At 42.3% G+C, this 19,042-nt stretch overlaps 1 protein-coding gene across 1 annotated transcript in view; it reads right to left on the bottom strand.

Annotated features, from left to right (window-relative positions):
• The window catches only part of ITGA4 (integrin subunit alpha 4), a 78,689-nt gene extending 68,376 nt beyond the window's left edge, over nt 1–10,313 (bottom strand). Inside the window, exons 1-2 of the mRNA XM_007114665.4 lie at nt 10,040–10,313; nt 9,599–9,720 (exon numbers count right to left, since the gene is read on the bottom strand). Coding sequence (XP_007114727.2) covers nt 9,599–9,720; nt 10,040–10,236 — 319 coding nt within the window. The 5' untranslated portion in view covers nt 10,237–10,313. The remainder of the gene's footprint in view (nt 1–9,598; nt 9,721–10,039) is intronic.
• Nucleotides 10,314–19,042: the final 8,729 nt, after the last annotated feature.

Genomic DNA, 19,042 nt, shown 5'->3' with positions numbered 1-19,042 from the left:
GCACAGGCTCCGGATGCACAGGCTCAGAGGCCATGGCTCACGGGCCCAGCCGCTCCGCAGCATGTGGGATCTTCCCGGACCGGGGCACGAACCCGTGTTCCCTGCATCAGCAGGCGGACTCTCAACCACTGCGCCAGCAGGGAAGCCCAGAAGTGTGTATTCTTTAGATTGCCAGGTATGAGTAGGCAGAGCCTGGAACCCAAGGCTGGCCTAGACCTCTTGGAACAATATTGAAATATACAGCAAACCCCAGAGGATCCCACCCAAATCTGAGAAATGCACCCATCCATTTCACATTCACTGAGATTTTACTACATGCTCATCAAAACTGGTCAGAACTGGCTCAATTACTCTTCCAGGAAAACTTCTCTTATCATCCAAACACTTTCTTCTCCCCATTGTGTGTCTCTATCATTATGCATGTTACATTTTCTTGCAAGTAATTTTCTATTTCCCTGTTTCTCCTGTCACTGAGTTCTTTCAGGGATTTAGTCATCTTAGCCACCTTTCTATTCCCAGTACCAGCATAAGTAATTGATAAAATTTATTTAATAAATAAAGGAAGAACCCAGTTAAAAGAGTTGACATCTGCCACCAATATTTTCGCACTCCTCACTTCTCAACCCTGTGAAGTCTGGTATCACCACTAAAACTGGTCTTACCACGGTTACTAATGAACCAATTCTCTCTAAATCCAAAGAAACCTCCTATTTCTTACCTAGCTTGAACTCTTGGCAACTTTTGATACTGCCAACCACTCACCTCTTTATAGAATCTCTCATTCCTCTACTTCCATAGTGCCACATTGACCTGATTTCCTAGCTACCTCTCTGGCTTTTCCTTCTCAATCTATTTTTCAGGCTCTTTTTTCTTCTCCAATGGTTTTCAACTATGGATGAATACTGGAATCATCTGGGGACCTTTGGAAACTCCTGATGCACTACTAAGGGTTCTGCACCCAATTCCAACGTGTGTGTGTGAAGTTTTTTCACACCATCAACGAGCAATTCTCTGATACCAGGTGGGTGTCCTGCAATTCAACTCCATTGTAACACTATCTAGATAATGTCAGATCCCACAGGTTAAGGGTTCAGTCCTACATGCTCCTTGACATAGGTCTTAGTGATGATTTTTTAAATCTGACACCAAAAGCAAAAGCAACAAAAGCAAAAGTAAATAAGTGGGACTACATTATACTAAAAAACTTCTGTACAGAAAAGGCAACATACTGAATGAGAAAAAATATTTGCAAATTATATATCTGATAAGGGGCTAATATCCAAAATATATAAAGAATTCATATAACTCAAAAGCAAAACAAGCAAACAATCTGAGTGGAAGACCTGAATAGACATTTTTCCAAAGAAGACATACAGATGGACCAAAGGTACATAAAAACATGCTCAACATCACTAATCATCAGGGAAATGTAAATCAAAACCACAATGAGCTATTACCTCACACCTATCAGAATGGCTATTATCAAAAAGACAAGAGATAACAAACGTTAGTGAGGATGTGGAGAAAAAGGATGTGCATTGTTGGTGGGAATGTAAATTGGTGCAGCCACTATGGAAATAGTATGGAGGTTCCTCAAAAAATAAAAGATAGAACTACCATATGATCCAACAATTCCATTTCTGGGTAGTTATCAGAAGAAAATGAAAATACTAACTCAAAAAAATATTATGTACCCCACATATTTATTGCAGTATTATTTATAATAGCCAAGATGGGAAACAACTTAAGTGTCCACTGAAGGATGAGTAGATGAAGAAATTGTGGTACATATATGCAATGGGATATTATTCAGCCATAAAAAAGAATGTAATCATGTCATTTGCAACAACATGACTGAACCCCGATGACATTATGCTAAATGAAATAAGTCAGATAGAGAAAGACAAATACTGTATGATCTCTCTTATATGTGGAATCTAAAAAAAAGAAAAAAAAAGCTCATAGATAGAACAGATATGCAGTTGCTAGAGGCGGGGGTGGGGAGGGAGAAATGGGTGAAAGGAGTCAAAAGGTACAAGAGAAAAATAAATAAATACAGTGCATTACTGAGCAATACCAAAAAATAGCTTACTATCATTTAGTAATTTGTGACTATCTTCTATAGTATTAGGAAATTTAGGCAACTTTAATAAATTAACACAAAACTTCCTTAACAGGTAATAGAACTTTTAAAAGAAATCTGAAAGGTAAAAATACACTGGGTGTATCTGTTTAATAGCTGATTAAAATAATGAAAAATTTAAAAAGACTGCTTTCCTCCCATACCCCTGCTCCCCCCACACGCACACACTTCAGATGCCAATCTCAAGTCCACCAGCTATTGAAGTTTCCTTTGGTTTGAATAATTTGCTAGAGTGGCTCACAGAACTCAAAGAAGCATTTTACTTACTAGATTACCAGTTTATTATAAAAGGAAGTAACTCAGGAACAGCTGGATGGAAGAGACACATAGAGCAAGGCATGAGGAACTTGCAGGGAGCTTCCAGGTCCTCTCTGAATGCACCACTAGCCCTAAATCTCCACATGTTCACCAACCCTGTCCTTTTGGGTTTTTTTTTGTTTGTTTGTTTTGTTTTGTTTTTGTGGTATGCGGGCCTCCCTCTGTTGTGGCCTCTCCCATCGCGGAGCACAGGCTCCGGACGCGCAGGCTCAGCGGCCATGGCCCACGGGCCCAGCCGCTCCGCGGCATGTGGGATCCTCCCAGACCGGGGCGCGAACCCGGTTCCCCTGCATCGGCAGGCGGACGCGCAACCACTGCGCCACCAGGGAAGCTCATGTCCTTTTGGGTTTTCATGGAGGTTTCATTACATAGGCATGATTGATTAAACCGCTGACCACTGGCAACTGGTTCAACCTCCAGCCCCTTCTCTTGCTGGAGGTCAGGGGGATAGAAATGAAAGTTCCAACCATCTAATCATATGGTTGGTGCCACTGGCAACCAGCCACATCCTTAGGTCCTAAAGTCAAAGTCACCTCACTGACATAACAAAAGATATATTTATCACTCTAGAAAACTCCAAGGGTTTTAGGATCTCTGTGCCAGAAATGAGGGTGAAGACCAAATATATCAACATATTCTTATTATAAATCACAATATCCTACCCTAGACCCACCCCCAGAGATTTTATTAGTTTAGGAGGAGGCCACTAGCACTGGTATTCTTAAACCTCTGCAGGAGAATCTAGGTTGCAGCCAGAGTTGAGCAACACTTCTAGCCGCCTCTCAAGTTGTAGGAAGCCTCTGGGATCTCTCCTGGGCCTGATGATCTATTCAGCCTAGAGAGTTCCCAGGTTAAACTCATTAATCTCCATGGTTTTGATTACCATCTCTATGCCAATTACCTTCAACTCTGAACTGCCCCTACAGACCTCTCCTGTCCTCCAGACCCATACATCCAACTGATTTCCAGATATTTACTTTTACATCTCACAGGACATAGCACCATCATCTATCCAACAGCCCAAGTCAGAACCTTGGGTAACATTTTGAAACCTTCTTTTTCATCTCTCTCGTTTAATAATTACAAAGTCCAGTTCACGGAGACCTGCTCTGCAGGAAAATAGCAGATTTCAGCACTGACTAAGCCAAAGGCCAGTACAGCCACTGTAGACCCCCTGCAGATCTTGCCAGCTTTTGCCCCACAGGTATTACTGTTAATTGATGCCTGGGTTCCTCCCCACTCCCTTTTCTCTCACTGAAAAGCCCAGAAACCACACCACCAGTCATCCCAGGCCTCTGCGGCTACCTAGTATAAGAAGCCAGCCACTTGAGCCCCTCCCTGTATCCACCAAAGCCCAAGGGCAAGACACCAGCCTAGACCCTTATGGCTGACCCCACCATTGCGCCCGGGCTCAGGGTTCAGCCCTACAGCTGTGCATCTGCATGCCACCAGCCCTCTGCCTGTCTCCAAGCTTCACTGCAGTGCACACGCCCAGGGGAAAGAGTGCAGCCACGGGGGAGCACACGGACAGCCGGGGCCCCTGTAAGTTTTTGTGGGCCTGCGTCAGGGTCTGCCTTCTGTGGCTCGGCACCACAACGCCCATCTGGAGCCAACACCTCCAACTGTGCATCTGCTACCCCCAGCCCAACACCCAGCACCAGCCTCCACTGCACTGTGCGCACACCGAGGAAGAGTGTGAAACCACACGTGAGCATGCCGACAGCCAGGGCTTCTTCAGCTTCCAGACAGCTTACCAAGTTGTAAAACAAATAATCCCTGCTTACTTCTCCAACCTATCACCACTTCACACTCCACAGTTCAACTGTATGCATTTTTCTTTCAGTCCAAAGATGCCGCCCTCTCAAAGACCTCAGGGTCTTCATAGACACTGTTTTGCTCTGTCTGGCACCCTTTCCCATAACTTCTTCCTCTGTCTAACTCTTGATTTTTTGTTGTTGTGTTTTTTTTTTCAGTTTTCCACTAGAACATCAATTCCTTAGGAAGACATCACCTTAATCTCCTAAACAGATTAGATCTACTCACCATACTCTCTTATAATAACCTCACCTATAGACTGTAAACCCCTTGGGGCAAGGGCCGTGTTTCTTTTGTATGCCCAGGTTCTCGCCCTTTGACGTCCCTCAATAAATGACCTACAAGCACAATGGATTACCATATCTGGCCCAAGAACTGTTGCCAAAGGGAGAGATTTTTTAGTCATTAGAAATATCACCCAGTAGTCAAGTAAACTTGAGGCAAAAATAAAAAACATTTTAGAAAATCTCATCTCTTAAATTAGGTGGAAACCATTCTTCTAGAGATGGGAAATTGCTGGAAATAAGGCAACAATTCTTGTAATATGACGGTTTATTCATGAAGCTCTCTTGTCTTAATTTTGTGCATAATTAGCGTAACAACCTCTGTTCAGGGGTGATTTTTCAAAATGACCAGTCTGTATCAACATCATCTTCATAAGCTACAATTTAAAGAGTATCAGAAATGAGAAAGAAAAGGAAAGTTATCAAGGACATATTTGAAGTTTCAACAGTGAGAGGCTTACCTTTTATTGTTAAGCTAATAATTCCTACAAATCAGGCAGAAGTGAGAGTGAGGTAATCATTAGTTTAATGACACAAATGCTAATTAACTTAACCTCCTCCAAGTAGGTTATGTAATATAAATCAGGAGGCTGGCTAAGGCAATATAATTTCCAGAAAGAAATCTGAAGGGGAATAATGATGACTAACTTAATAAACCACCGTTCTTTCTAGTAAGAAAAAGAGGTACAAGGAGAGAGCTTAAAGGTCTAGTAACTATACAACACTGGTCTAGAAAAGTGAAAATTCCAATCACTTTATGCATAGACACTGGGAAAGCACCTGCTATAAAAAGTTAGTGTTATTTTACATAAGGAAGTTATGTTTCTCTAGAACAGCGCTGTCTGACAGAAACATAATACAAGTCACATATGAAATAATTTTACAGTAGTCACATTAAAAAGTAAAAAGGAATACGTAAAATTGATGTTAATAATATATTTTCTTTAACCTAATACATCCAAAATATTTTCATTTAAAAATGTAATCAGGGCTTCCCTGGTGGCGCAGTGGTTGGGAATCTGCCTGCCGATGCAGGGGACACGGGTTCGTGCCCCGGTCCGGGAAGATCCCACATACCGTGGAGCAGCTGGGCCCGTGAGCCATGGCCGCTGAGCCTGTGCATCCGGAGCCTGTGCTCCGCAACGGGAGGGGCCACAACAGTGAGAGGCCCGCGTACCACAAAAAAAAAAAAAAAAAAAAGTAATCAATATTAGTTTCAAAATATTTATTTCAACATGTGATCCATATCTAAAAAATTAAGAGATTTTATATATATGTATGTGTGTGTGTGTGTACGTATGTTGTTTTTTTTTTTGGTACTATGTCTTCAAAATCCACAACGTAATTTGCGCTATAGTACTTCTCACTACAAACTAGCCACATTTCATGTGCTCAATAGCCACATGTGGTTAGTGGCTACTGTACTGGACAGTGTAATTGTATAATTTTAGCCTCTATTACCCAGACAAGTGTGTGTGTGTGTGTGTGTGTGTGTGCGCACGACCAAACACACATGTATAATGCTACTAGTGGCAACTTCAAAGTAATGAAAGATCTAGTATGCCTTTTGAATGACCAAATAAAGGTAATCTTTTTAGTATAATTTTGTAGCCATTTATGTATTTTATTATGTTCTAATTGTTCAAATACTGGAAATCCATGGATAAATACATTAATGAAGTCATTATTTGTGATGCCTTAATTTAGCAACCATCTGTGATCAAAGTTTCCTTTTAAAAAACTTAGCAAGGATGCAAAGCACCTAAGTGGAAAAGCAACTGAACCTGTGGAAATCACTATGGCCTCCCCAGACACGGAGTCTTCATGAACAAGTTTGGATTCAGACCCTTCTGATGGGGAGACTACCTTCCTCTGGTTCACAGAGAGCAGTACCAAGGAAGTGAGGGGAGAGACACTTCTCAGGCAGGCAGGAAGGCAGAAAAAGCCTGTTTGCACACAGGAAGAAATACACCTCTTCTACAGTCAATTCACTTCACTAAAAGGGGTATCTGATTCTCAACATCTCATACCCTGAACACTCTAGATAAACAAGCATTTGCTGCTCACTTCTGATTATGACTACAGTGAATATACCACAGTATGGGACAACAGTAGCCACTGCAGGGAAGAGGGGTTAGGAGGTAGGGGGGAAGGGTATTGACTCCTCTTCTGAGGGAAGGAGTCTATCTGAATCAAACTTTGATCTGAAATTCTGAGACCTAAAGATTAGTCCATGTAGATAGCACTTTGAATTGTGGAGGAGATTGGCACCATTTTAAGAGATCTTTCAACTTCATCTCTTTGATAGCAAATTAGGCCATGAATGAAAGAAAACATTTTATGACATGGCAGTCATAGCTGAATCTTTAGTTATTATAAGATTTTTTGGTTGGGCCAACAAAAAATATTTTTCATTGTGTTTCAACTGTTACCTTTTCATTTACACATTTAACTTTTGGTTTCATCTATTAACTGTCCATATTTATAACCTCAACCTGCCTATAACAGATAACATGCAGATATAGATTTAAGTAGAAAATAGAGATAAAAAATAAACTAATATTTTTTGAATGTCAGTTGTATGTCAGGTACTGAACTAAGCATTCTACATATGTTATAGTCACCCATATTTGAGACAGAACAACTGAAGCCATCTTATATAGACGATTGTGTATGTATTTTTTCCTTGAAAATTCTTCATAAAGAATACTACATAGTCCACAAACCTGAGAATTTTTAAATGTCTTTAGTTACCGATGTACTGTTTTCAGTGTTTCCTTTCTAGACATTATCCTCAATCCCTATTTTACAGCTTCAAGTTACTTCTGAGTCTGTGCTGAATTGAAACACACAATTTCTTCATATAAGGAAGAGAAGATATATCGTTTGAAATGTTGTATGAGAAGTAATTTCAGTCAACTCTTTTGCAAATGTTCATAGCTATTACTACAGCTATTAGTGTTTCAACCAGTTGACTGACTAGAAATCTTGTCTTCCTTTTTGCCTTTCATCTCAGTAGAAACCTTTTTATTGACCAAAAATCTGAAAGTTAAAAACATCCCTTTGGCTTGTCATTTCTAATTAATTCTCTTATTCACCAATCAGGTCGATGACAAACTTTCACTTTGCTTTTATTCATTTATCCATCCAGTACATCTTCACTTAATTCATGTTTGTTGAACATCTACCATGTGCACATTTTTCTGTGGATATTTCTGTAGTCAACCCCTATGCTCCACGTGCCCAATCCATTTAGGTTTTCCTTCAATTTTGACAGGTATTATTATCTTAAATTTTAAATTTTATATAATATTATGACAGGATCTTTCCAGTTAAATACAGACATCTAGAAATAGATTCAGTGCCCTTCCAGACAGAAAGTAGGAGCTAAATACCAGTAGTTATAAAGTCATGAATCAGGAAACTATGACAGGACAACAAAAATAAAACATTCCCCCCTGAGACCTTGTCAAGATCCTCTGGCAGATCAAGGCTGTCTGCTCTGCTCCCTAATTCTTCATCCTACAAGTCTCTCATGCAATGAAAATTATGCTTTGCAGAATTATTCCAAATGGATAGGTCTGTGAATATGTCATGCTTTCCTAGTCTGCCTTTGGGGATGGAAGATGCTTAATGAGAGGCTGGGGCCTATTCTACACACTGCAGACAACTCCTAGACTCTTACGGATGCTGAGTCAAAAATAAACTTCCATTATGTGCATACTCTATTTGACTTCATTCTCAATGAAGGGAAGCCGCTTCCCAGTTTGAGAAAAAGCAAAGATTACTACCAAAAATGGGGGGAGGGGAGTGTTAAAGATACAGTAACTAGCTTATCCCAAAAGTCCATTGACAGCAAAGATAAATAGGAAAAAGGTACCAATTATGACCTTTTATTCACCATTCACAGATGACTCATCAGCTCAGCAGACAACATATCGGACTCATCATTGAATTTTATTTTCACTGAAGATGCATACATGAAAGAAAAGGGCTTGGACTTTGGACACAAGCAGACCTGACTTTGACTTGAGGTCCCATCTTCCATTCACTAGCTGAATAACTTTAGAAAAAGTCCTTGCAACTCTCTGAGTCATAGAGTCCTCACGTGTAAAGTAAGAACAATGCCAACCATGATCCAGTGGTGTTTTGTGGAAAACAAGAAACATATATAGCAGTTCCTAACAATGTCTGAAGCAAGATAGGGTCTGAATTGATATTAGTTCCCCTTTCTTCTCCCATGTGTCTATGCATAGCAAATTTGCTTTTGGCTTTGAAACATGAACTTTCTCCTCTCCCCCATCAGAACGCATTTTTCAAGCTGTCACAAATCTAAGAAGAGACACTAAGAAATGATTTCAAATAGAGGTATCCATTTAACATCGGCGTTTTTGGAAAGAAAAATTAATAATTATATGTTAAACTTCATTTTAATTATATTAACAGTGGAGATGCCAATTTTTTCTTGTGCTCTCCTTTTACATTTCATATCTAAGTAAAACTGTATCATTTTCTTTTTCAGAAAGCCCTTGGGCTAAATGACAGGGTATGGGATCAATTCCAACTGCTATTCCTGATCTGCCCCTTAGCCTGTTCTTTAACAAGGCTGATAGGTCAAAGATAGAAATAAAATTCTCAAGTCTTGGCTTAGCTGGATCCTGTCCTTAAAGTGCTGAGAGACTAAGATGTGTTTTACACTTTGCGGGGTGGGGGTGGGGGCGTGGAGGGGAGAGGTGAGGAGAAGGTTTTGTAAGAAATTTTTCTCCACATAGTTTGGTCAGAGTACTGCAATCATTGTCATAAGCAAAAGGGAGAACAATATTGCCAGAAAGGAGACCACTTTTATGTTTAGAAGGGAAGATGGCATAGAGTTGACAGTGAAAATCATTCGCTATAAACTAGAAGTAATAGGCAACACGAGTTTTTCCAGGACTTCTGCTACCGTGGGGCTCACAAGTGTGTGTGTGTGTGTGTGTGTGTGTGTGTGTGTGTGTTGGGGGGAGTGGGTCACTAGCTCCCGGCCCCAGGTCCAACTCACCCAGCTGGAGCTGTTCGCACGTCCGCTCTGGGTTCTTTCCAATCCTGCATCTGTAAATCGCCCCAGGATTGACCACTGAAGTGTTGGCGAGCCAGCTGGCCGTGGGCGCCCCGACTACGAGCCTAAAGTGAGCAATGGGCACGTGCGCGCAGACGTGAGCCGTGCTGCCCACTGAACTCCGGGTCTTCACGGACTCCTCCGCCCACCACTCCACGCACCCAACCCGCCACCCCAAACTCCAGGGCCTGGCGCTAGAACGCACCCCGGGTGCTGCCACCCCAAGATAAGTTTCCCGAGCACTTCTCTAGCGATCTGGCCGTCGCACGGTTCCCCTCCTGCCTCCCGCGGAGGGAGGAAAGTTTGAACCGGGCAAGGAATCCCTGAAGCGCCTTTCGGCCGCCGCTCTGAGATGCCGAGGGCGCCGCCTCCGACCCCACTCACCATCGGTTCTTCCCGTGGCTGTGCAGCACCACCGAGTAGCCGAACAGGGTGTCGGCGGGGCCCTTGTAAACCAGCGCGCTCTCGGTGTCCACGTTGTAGGGGCGCCCGGTCGGGACTCCCAAGCACAGCAGTAGCATCACCGCCTTCCATACGGCGGCCCCTCGGGAGCCCGGCCCGCACCTCGCTTCCGCAGCCATGCGCTCTCCGAGGGGAACATTCAACACCAAACGGCCACTGTCCGTCCCAAAGTTGCGCGGGATGAGACGGTCGGCCACGGGGAAGAGCGCCCCAAGAGAAGAGGCTCAGCGTGTCCGGCGCCGGCGGGCAGGAGGGCGGGCGGGACGGGGGTAGGGGGGAGGGACAGACGGAGGGAGGGAGGGGAAGTCAGGCCGCGGCGGGCGGAGCGATCAGAGGTGGCCGGGGATGCTGCGCGCCCGCCGGCCCCCACGCCCCGTTTCTGCAGTCTGGAGGTGCGGTGCTCACGTGGTCCCGGGGCGCGGGCCGCTGGGTGGGGTCCCGGGCGCACTGCGGAGGCACAGGACCCGATGCCGTCTCCCCGCGCGGGAGACTGTAGGGGGCGCTAGGGGTCCTTGGCTGCGCAGAACGCGCGTCCAGGCCGGGGTCTCCTAGTCCCGGAGCACGGGATGACTCCGGGCTCCCGGGACTGCAAGAGTGGGACCGGAAGGGGTCCGGGGCTTCGCCTTTTATCCGTGGCTGAGGCCTAGATGTTTAGCGGCGTGGCCCCAATCCGACCCGCGCGCGCCCCACTATGAACGCAGAGGCTCCTCGGCCTCCCCGGCGTGGCCCAAAGGCCAGCCACAAACCTGGGCGCTGGGAGGGACTGCGGGGAGGAACTGTCCTGATCTTTCGTTGATAGTTAAGCGGTATACCTGATTTTGGGGGCATAAGCAACCACTGGGGAGCCACAAATTAAACACAAAGCGCACTCCCTGAAGGCGCCCGATAAAGACGTTATGGTATATCACTTCAGGACTCAGAACCCTGCACCCTTCTATGCCCACTTCCTTCCTCCCCATACTTCCTCTTAAATCCGGGCTGCTTGCTTGAGAAGCAGTGGCTCGAGCTGAAAGGCATAGGCAGGCAGTTTAGGTTGTTGCTGAGTCCAAGGGCGAGTCTGGGTTAAGGAAGCACTGTGACTTGCCTCACTTCAACGGATTCCTCCCTCCCGTTCTTGATGCTCCCCCTTTCCACGCATTCACTCAGTTCCTCCGGATACGCCTGCCATCAGGGCTTAGACCCAGCTGAGGTCAAGAGTCAGACGCCATAATGAGCCTCTGAAAATGCACTGGGGACCCGCAGCACAACACACCTGAACTGGGTTTGATTCTCGCCCTAATTATTCCAGGTGTGCCTCAGGTTTCTTTCTAGAGCAACCAGAGACAGCCATAGATAATTAGGCCGGTATTTGCAGGAGATGCAGGTACAGTTATTAATTATTACTGCATGGGAAAAAAAAAAGCATTCGTCAAATGGTGTGTGTGTGTGCGCATGTGCATTAAAACCATACTGAAATAGCACCTCTGAAGCTGTAAAGGCAGACACGTAATTAAAATACTTGTTCATTTACTCAGCATATTCATTGAGCAGGCACTTTGCTAGGTCCACAGGATGCCACGGTGAACAAGGCAGGACAAGCTTTCAGGAAAATTTTCAGCCAAGTGGTAGACAGACAAACATTTACTAACTAGAGAAAGTTCTGGATGCTTTAGGGACAGTTAGAGTTGAAGGACAAGGAGGGTTGTTAGGCTAAGCACTTTGAGAAGAGGGACGTGGGACAGGGCCAGCGGGGCCAGGCAGAGGAAGCAGAAGAGGTGGTCTTGGCTAGAGCAGTTAGCGGCTCCCACACAGGATCGTACAATATGAGGCTGAGTAGGGAGGCAGGAACACACTGTGAACCTCCTAAGCCAGGCTACGAGTGTTTATGCTGGAGCTAAAAGGAGGCTGTTGGAGGACTGGTCTGGATCAGCTGCGGGTTTCGGAAGTGTGAAGAAAAAACCGAAGACAGAAAACCTAACTTTGCAGGCTCCTGCAGTAATGAGTGGTGAGATGAGGGTGGCCTGAACTAGGAAGGAGCAGGAGCAATACAGGAAACAGAGATTCAAGAGATATCTGAGAGTCAGAACCCGACAGAACGTGGTGATAGCATTGGTAAAGACGCGTGTGGAGCTGAGATGGAGTCAGGATGATGCCCAAGTTTCGAGTCTGGGATCTGGGAATATGGTGCTAATTCACAGAGAAAAACACTGGAGGAATGAGGTTATGTGTGTGTGTGTGTGTGTACAGATGGGGGGGCATTGGTGAATTAAATTTTAGACAGGTGGAGTTTGAGATGCTTGTGGAGTGTTAGGATATTCTAGCCAAACCCAACCCAATTATTTTTACTCTTTTGTCAACAGACAAAACAAGGGGAGTAGTAATCCTCTTATTATTCTCAATAAGGTAGAAGGCAAATAATGGTAAGTGATAAATCTATTGTAAACATGAAATGAAACAGCTTCCAGAAAGTAGCTATCAGGACCCATGGTGAATGGTCCTGCTCTGTTTTTCCACTCAGGGCATATATGTTTCTGGGTAGATCGACATCCTCATTTCAATCCAGTTCTACAACTAGCTCATCATTCTGAAATATGCTTGCTGCCACAAAATTTCCAGTTGAGGCCCAAGAAGCAGGTATATCAAAGGCCCTCACACACCCTCCAGGCACTGGCAGTGTCAGAGCCGCTGATCTGAACCCCTACCTCTTTCTTTCCCTCCTTTCACCAAAATCTTATACAATGAAATCTTTCGTTGCAGCGCGCAGGCTCTTCATTGTGGTGCGTGGGCTTCTCTCTAGGTGTGGTGCTCAGGCTGCAGGGCCCATGGCCTCTGTAGTTTTACATGGGCTCTAGTTGAGGCGCATGAGCTCAGTAGTTGTGGCTCGCAGGCTTAGTTGCCCTGCGGTATGTGGGATCTTAATTCCCTGACCAGGGATCGAACCCGCATCCCCTGCATTAAAGGCGGATTCTTTACTACTGGACCACCAGGGAAGTCCCTGCTTAAATCCTTTAAATAGTTTCCCATGCTCTTCTAGTACAAACCACACTTAACATGGCCTCCAAGGACTGGCCTCTTTGATCTGGCCTCTGACTACATTGCCAGCTCACACTGGCTTTCCTTAAGTGCATCAAGGTGTTTTTCACTCTCTGTGCCCTTACCCATATTGTTCCCTCTACCTGAACGCACAACCTCTGACTTCTCACATGATTCCTCTCTTTCTTCAGTCTCAGTTGAAAGATCTTCTCACAGATGATTTTCCTGCCCATCCACTTAAAATAGGTCACCATATTGCAGACCATCCTGTTCATTCTCTTCATAGCTCTTTAATTTATAATCACAGATGTCTTTACCTGTTCATTTTGTCTTCCTCTCTAGAACACAAGGGCAGAACACATGTTGTGTTGTTATGTTATTCACCACTCTATCTCCAGCACCTGATATACTGCCTGACCAACAGCAGGTGTGCAGTCAGTATTTTTGAATGGCCCTTGCATGATTTGGACTTTTAACGTCACTAATGTCATAAACTGAAAGAAATCTGGATATTTATAAGTCTATGTTCATGCATTATGGATGTGTCCTTTGGCAGATTCAAAGATGTACTATAAAACATGGGTCTTACTCTTTTTTTTTTTTTGCGGTACGCGGGCCTCTCACTGTTGTGGCCTCTCCCGCTGCGGAGCACAGGCTCTGGACGCGCAGGCCCGGCGGCCATGGCTCACGGGCCTAGCCACTCCGCGGCATGTGGGATCCTCCCGGACCGGGGCACGAACCCGTGTCCCCTGCATTGGCAGGCGGACCCTCAACCACTGCGCCACCAGGGAAGCCCGGTCTTACTCTTGATCAGTTTATAATTTATAAGGAGAGATATGATATACCTTGAGAAAAAGAAAAGAAAAGAAAAAGCAACCAGAAAAGAAAAGTTGGAATAGAGAGGGAGAGGAGAATGTGTTTGGATAATGCTGGCTGGGTTCTAGAGATGAGTCTGAGATATTGGTGGAACATCCATAGACATGTCTAGCAAGTAATTTTTAAGATTTTTTTTAAAAAGCTTTTTTATGTTTTCTTTAATAGATATTTTTAAATTACCAAAGTAAAGCATGTAACATGTAAAACAATTAGTGATGCATAAAGAATATGTTTGTGATCTCTTCCTGCCTCCCTCTAACCCAACCTTCTAAAGTTCTCCCTTTCCCCAAGTAAAACAACTGCTTCCAAGTGCTTGTCTCAAGGTCTGCTCTTGGGGGATCTGAGCTACGACATAGGGGATAATTTTTTTTCATAGTAGTAAGATTCCCAACATGAAACAAAAAGCTCTTTTATCCTGATAGGTAATATTAGTCCAAATTTCCTGTTGCTTGAATATAAATATCAACGACTAGGTTCCTTTTTAAAAAAACAAGAAATAAATGCTTCTCCTCGTTATAACAGTTCTGAAATCTGCTGAGAAACTGTGTAAAACATACCTCAGAATCCCCAACCCTGGAAGACCTGGAGACTGGGGCATTTATCCAAGGACTCACCCTCTACTGGTGGAGGGCTAACCTTGCCACACTTACAGGTTGCACCTGTTCGCAGGCAAGCACGCTCCCAAATGCCAGAGGAGTCCTCAGTGGGAGATGAGGGACACAGGCACCTGAGCAGGGAAGCTGCCAACCTTCGGAAACTGTACTGGGCAGGGGAGCTCTGGGAGCTCAGGTGGCCCAAGGGGCGGGGTCATCGACAGCATTGGCCACAACTGCCAATCAAAACCATACACGGTATGTTAGTGTTACTCAAGCTTGGTTTTTAATCTCTTAAGTTTTCCCTGGTTGGCTGGGGAAAACGAGTGAATGTGGATAATGCACTTTAATGCAGTACTTAGAACATAATCGATACTGAAAAAAATAGTAGCCCTTTCTCCTTCATCCTTCTTTTCTTCTCTTCTCATCATCGTTAATGATGCAATTTGTATAGAAATAAACTGCCAACAGAAATAAACTCTGTATAGAAATCTGAGTTCAGTGCCAGTGACTCATGTGGAAGGTTGTTTAAGTTAAAGTTAATAAAAGGCATTTTCTGTCTCTATTTGCTTCTGTTTATTTATTCACTCATTCAGCAAATATTTATTCAACACCTATTATGTATAACTGAGAGATGTTATGCATAACATGGCAGACAGATTTGGGATTCTTTTCCTCTTGATACTTTTATTCCCTTGTCACTTTTCAGTACATTGACATACATAAGCAGATGCTTTTTTCTACAACTATGAATACGTCATTTCCCTCTCAGAGACCCTTAATGGCTCCTCCCCCAACTCAACCCAATTAAATTAGAATTTCTTGCCTGGGGCCTAATACCCTCCATGCTGGGCCTCAAACTAACTTTCTTTCAACCCATCCCAAACATAGCCTATTTTTCCTTCCCTCTGGAAATGTTCCCTTTAGTTTGAGAAATTAACAGATCCAGAAATAACTATTTGAGCCAGTAGGTACCAATACCATACAAAATGGTGCCTAACAGAGAAATTCAACAGACAAGTTTCTTCTGGCTGGATTATTCGGGGCAATTTTTCTGGACTAGAAGGACAATTTTGAGAAATTTCACTTTTTAACCAGTCTTTTTTACAACTCCTGAAACTACTGATACTTTATAACTTCTTAAACTAAGTCTATTTCATGCTTCAGTTCAGAAGAAGAAACAACTGCTTCTCTTGTTACAGTGTATAAAGAACCTGGTATAAAACCATTCTCCCCTCAGAGCACATAGTTATTATGTGACAACATTCTATCTCATAAGTAATCTGATCTGGAAGATTGGATTTGTGCACTGGAATGATTTAACAACTGGTCCATGCAAGATCTCAAAGGTTCACAAGACACACAGATAGTTTACAGCATCACTCTCTTCTACTATCAGAGGTTAGAGTCCATGTAAAAGGGCTATACAACAGCGTCTTATCTGAAGCCTTTCATACGCATGACCTCATTTTGAAAAACCGAGTTCCTAGGCACTTTAGAAAAGGACATGGTAAATAAACAGTGTAAAATTGGTTAATCATAGGTAAAGTTTTATCACACAACAAACATTTATGTACACATATCCCAACTACTCTGCGGATACAAGAAGTTAAAGATGTGCTCTTATTCTTGAATAGCTGGCAATCTAGATAGATAGATAAATCTGGCGATTTAATTTAGACAACACATGCAGACCTCAAACCAGAAAACAATTTCAAAGCAACTTACAAAATATGTTGTGAATATAGCAAAAGCTATATAATGCAATTGTGATGCTTTCAGAATAGCAAAAGGTTTTGTTGGGGGACTAAAAGAAATAAATTTAGTTTAATCTTACATTTATCTTTCTTTTGTTTTGTTTTCTTTTTTTTTTTTAAATCAGAGCAAATTGGGGGAACACAGATTAGTCTTTGTAGACTAGATAAAAGAGGTAAGAAAACATCAGAAACTAAAATATCATCAGTAAATAGGAGGAACGTAAACAGTGGAAAGAGGCTACACCACTTTGTAAGGACAATAGTGCAAAATAAGAGAAATAATTTAATGCACCAAAGTTCCCTGAATTACTTAAAATCCCAAAGAAACTTTGGGAAAGTAATTATAATTTGGATTAGTAAAACGTAATGAATAATACTACAAATACAAAAATAATTTCAGCTCTATCTCACATCTATGCATTGGAAGTCAGCAGACAGCTTGGATATTCTATTTTTGGTGCATACTGAAAAGCTTTGTTTATAACAGTTGCACAGTATATTGACCCAATAAAGTAAATTCCCTCTGTTTACAGAAACTTAAAAAACTATTTTGGTTTTAAAACCACATGTTGTTCATAAGGAACTCATCAGAATTGCAGATGAAAGTGAAAAAAAAAAAATCTCAGACCCATAGTTTTTATTACTGGCCAAAGGATGGTAATACTAATTCAATACAATTATATATATATTATATATATATATTTATAAAATATATATATAGATATATATATATATGGTGGATTGTAGAGCTACTTCTTACTCCTTTCATTGCTTCATGTAAAAATCAGTAGCCTTTTTAAAAACCAGTTTTAGAAACCATACAGGGATTTAGGAGACATGAAACTGATAATGGAACTGCCCTTATATTTTTATAGCTTTTTTTTTAATCCATCTTTATTGGAGTATAATTGCTTCACAAAGCTGTGTCAGTTTCTGTTGTACAATGAAGTGAATCAGCCATATGCATACATATATCCCCATATCTCCTCCCTCTTGCATCTCCCTCCCACCCTCCCTATCCCACCCCTCTAGGTGGTCACAAAGCACTGAGCTGATCTCCCTATGCTATGTGGCTCCTTCCCACTAGAGCTAGCTATTTTATTAAACTGAAAGGGTTCACTTAGATTGTCACTAAAGTTTTCCACTCTCCAAATGTTATTGTTTTAAGTTACCATTCACGACCAGAGAATCCTGTTCTTACAGAGCCTGCAGTAGGAATCAAAAAGCACACACAGACAGATAGGCAGGTGAAGGGCATTCAATTCAGTTGCTAATTCTTTTCAAGAAGGTGAGATGAGCAAGTGCAAGGAGAGAAATATGAATCTTGAATAAATGTCAACATCTACATGTCTATATGTCAATGTAATTGACATTGGATATCTTATCTATCTATCATTTATCTCATCATATGCTGGCTTAGTTAAGTATATGCAAATAGAGAAGTTTAACTCATATATGTGTCTTCTGATAAATGACCAAAAAGTAAATTGTGCTTGTGTGGGTCTTTACAATTTACAAAGTACATTTTCCAAGCTGTGTGAAAGTAGATGTGAAGTAATTATCAATAAAGCTTGTATGGTGCAAAAGGAAATAATACAAAATGCAACATGGTAGCCAAGACTACATTTTTAAATTACAAACCAAAACCAAAAACAAAACCCCATGGGGACATGATTTTCATCAGAGGCTTAATCTGGAATTTCTTCTTCTCATCTATAAGTGAGCAAGTAAGATCAGTACTGCAAAACTCAGAGATGAAATGTCAAAAATCGTCTACACAGATCACAGACAGACCTCAGGGACAGGGAGAACCGCAAAGACAGCATTCCTGGAGTAGTACAGACCTGATTAAAATGATTTTGCAGTGTAACTGGAAAACACTGGAACCTCTGTTAATAGAGACTGGGCTTTGAGTGAAAAACTGAGAAATCTCCGTATTTAGAATGAACTGTCTTTTTTTCAATTAATTTTTTTTATTAGAGTATAGTTGATTTACAACATTGTGTTAGTTTCTGTGGTACAGCAAAGTGAGTCAGTTATACATATACATATATCCACTGTTTTTTAGATTCTATTCCCATAAAGGTTATTACAGAGTATTGAATAGAGGTCCCTGTGCTAAACAGTAGGTTCTTATTAGTTATCTATTTTATATATAGTAGTGTGTATATGTCAATCCCAATCTCCCAATTTATCCCTTGGTCACCATAACGCCTTGGTAACCATAAGTTTGTTTTCTACATGTGTGACTCAATTTCTGTTTTGTAAATAGGTTCTAGAACGAACTGTCTTCTAAAAGGAAGTGCACGTCAGGTCCTATTAATGTGATACAAGTACAAACTGGGGCATGGAGGTAAAGGATGTACAGGAACCAGGTCAAAGAACAGATAAGAAACAGCATTGACCATGCCAGCAAGAATTTTCTTGGCCACAACTGGGTAAAGATTATTACTGATTCTTCAGGGAGGACAGATTGAAAATTACTATCTGAAGTCTAACCTAGCTGATTTTTAAAAATTAGTAGTACTGTTAAGTCACATGTAGTTCACATTACTCTGTGAGTTTAGTCAATTCCAGTTGATGTTTTATTACTAGTACAAAGTACTGAGATGCCAGTTTTAATTATACCTAAAGCATCTTGACTAAAAATTGCAGTCACTACTCTGCTGCCTAGAATACATACCAGT

The sequence above is a fragment of the Physeter macrocephalus genome, chromosome 2 (genome assembly GCF_002837175.3).
Source record: "Physeter macrocephalus isolate SW-GA chromosome 2, ASM283717v5, whole genome shotgun sequence".
Lineage (NCBI taxonomy): Eukaryota > Metazoa > Chordata > Mammalia > Artiodactyla > Physeteridae > Physeter > Physeter macrocephalus.
Note: the sequence above shows the minus strand (reverse complement) of the source record. Positions and strands in the feature narration are given on the sequence as shown.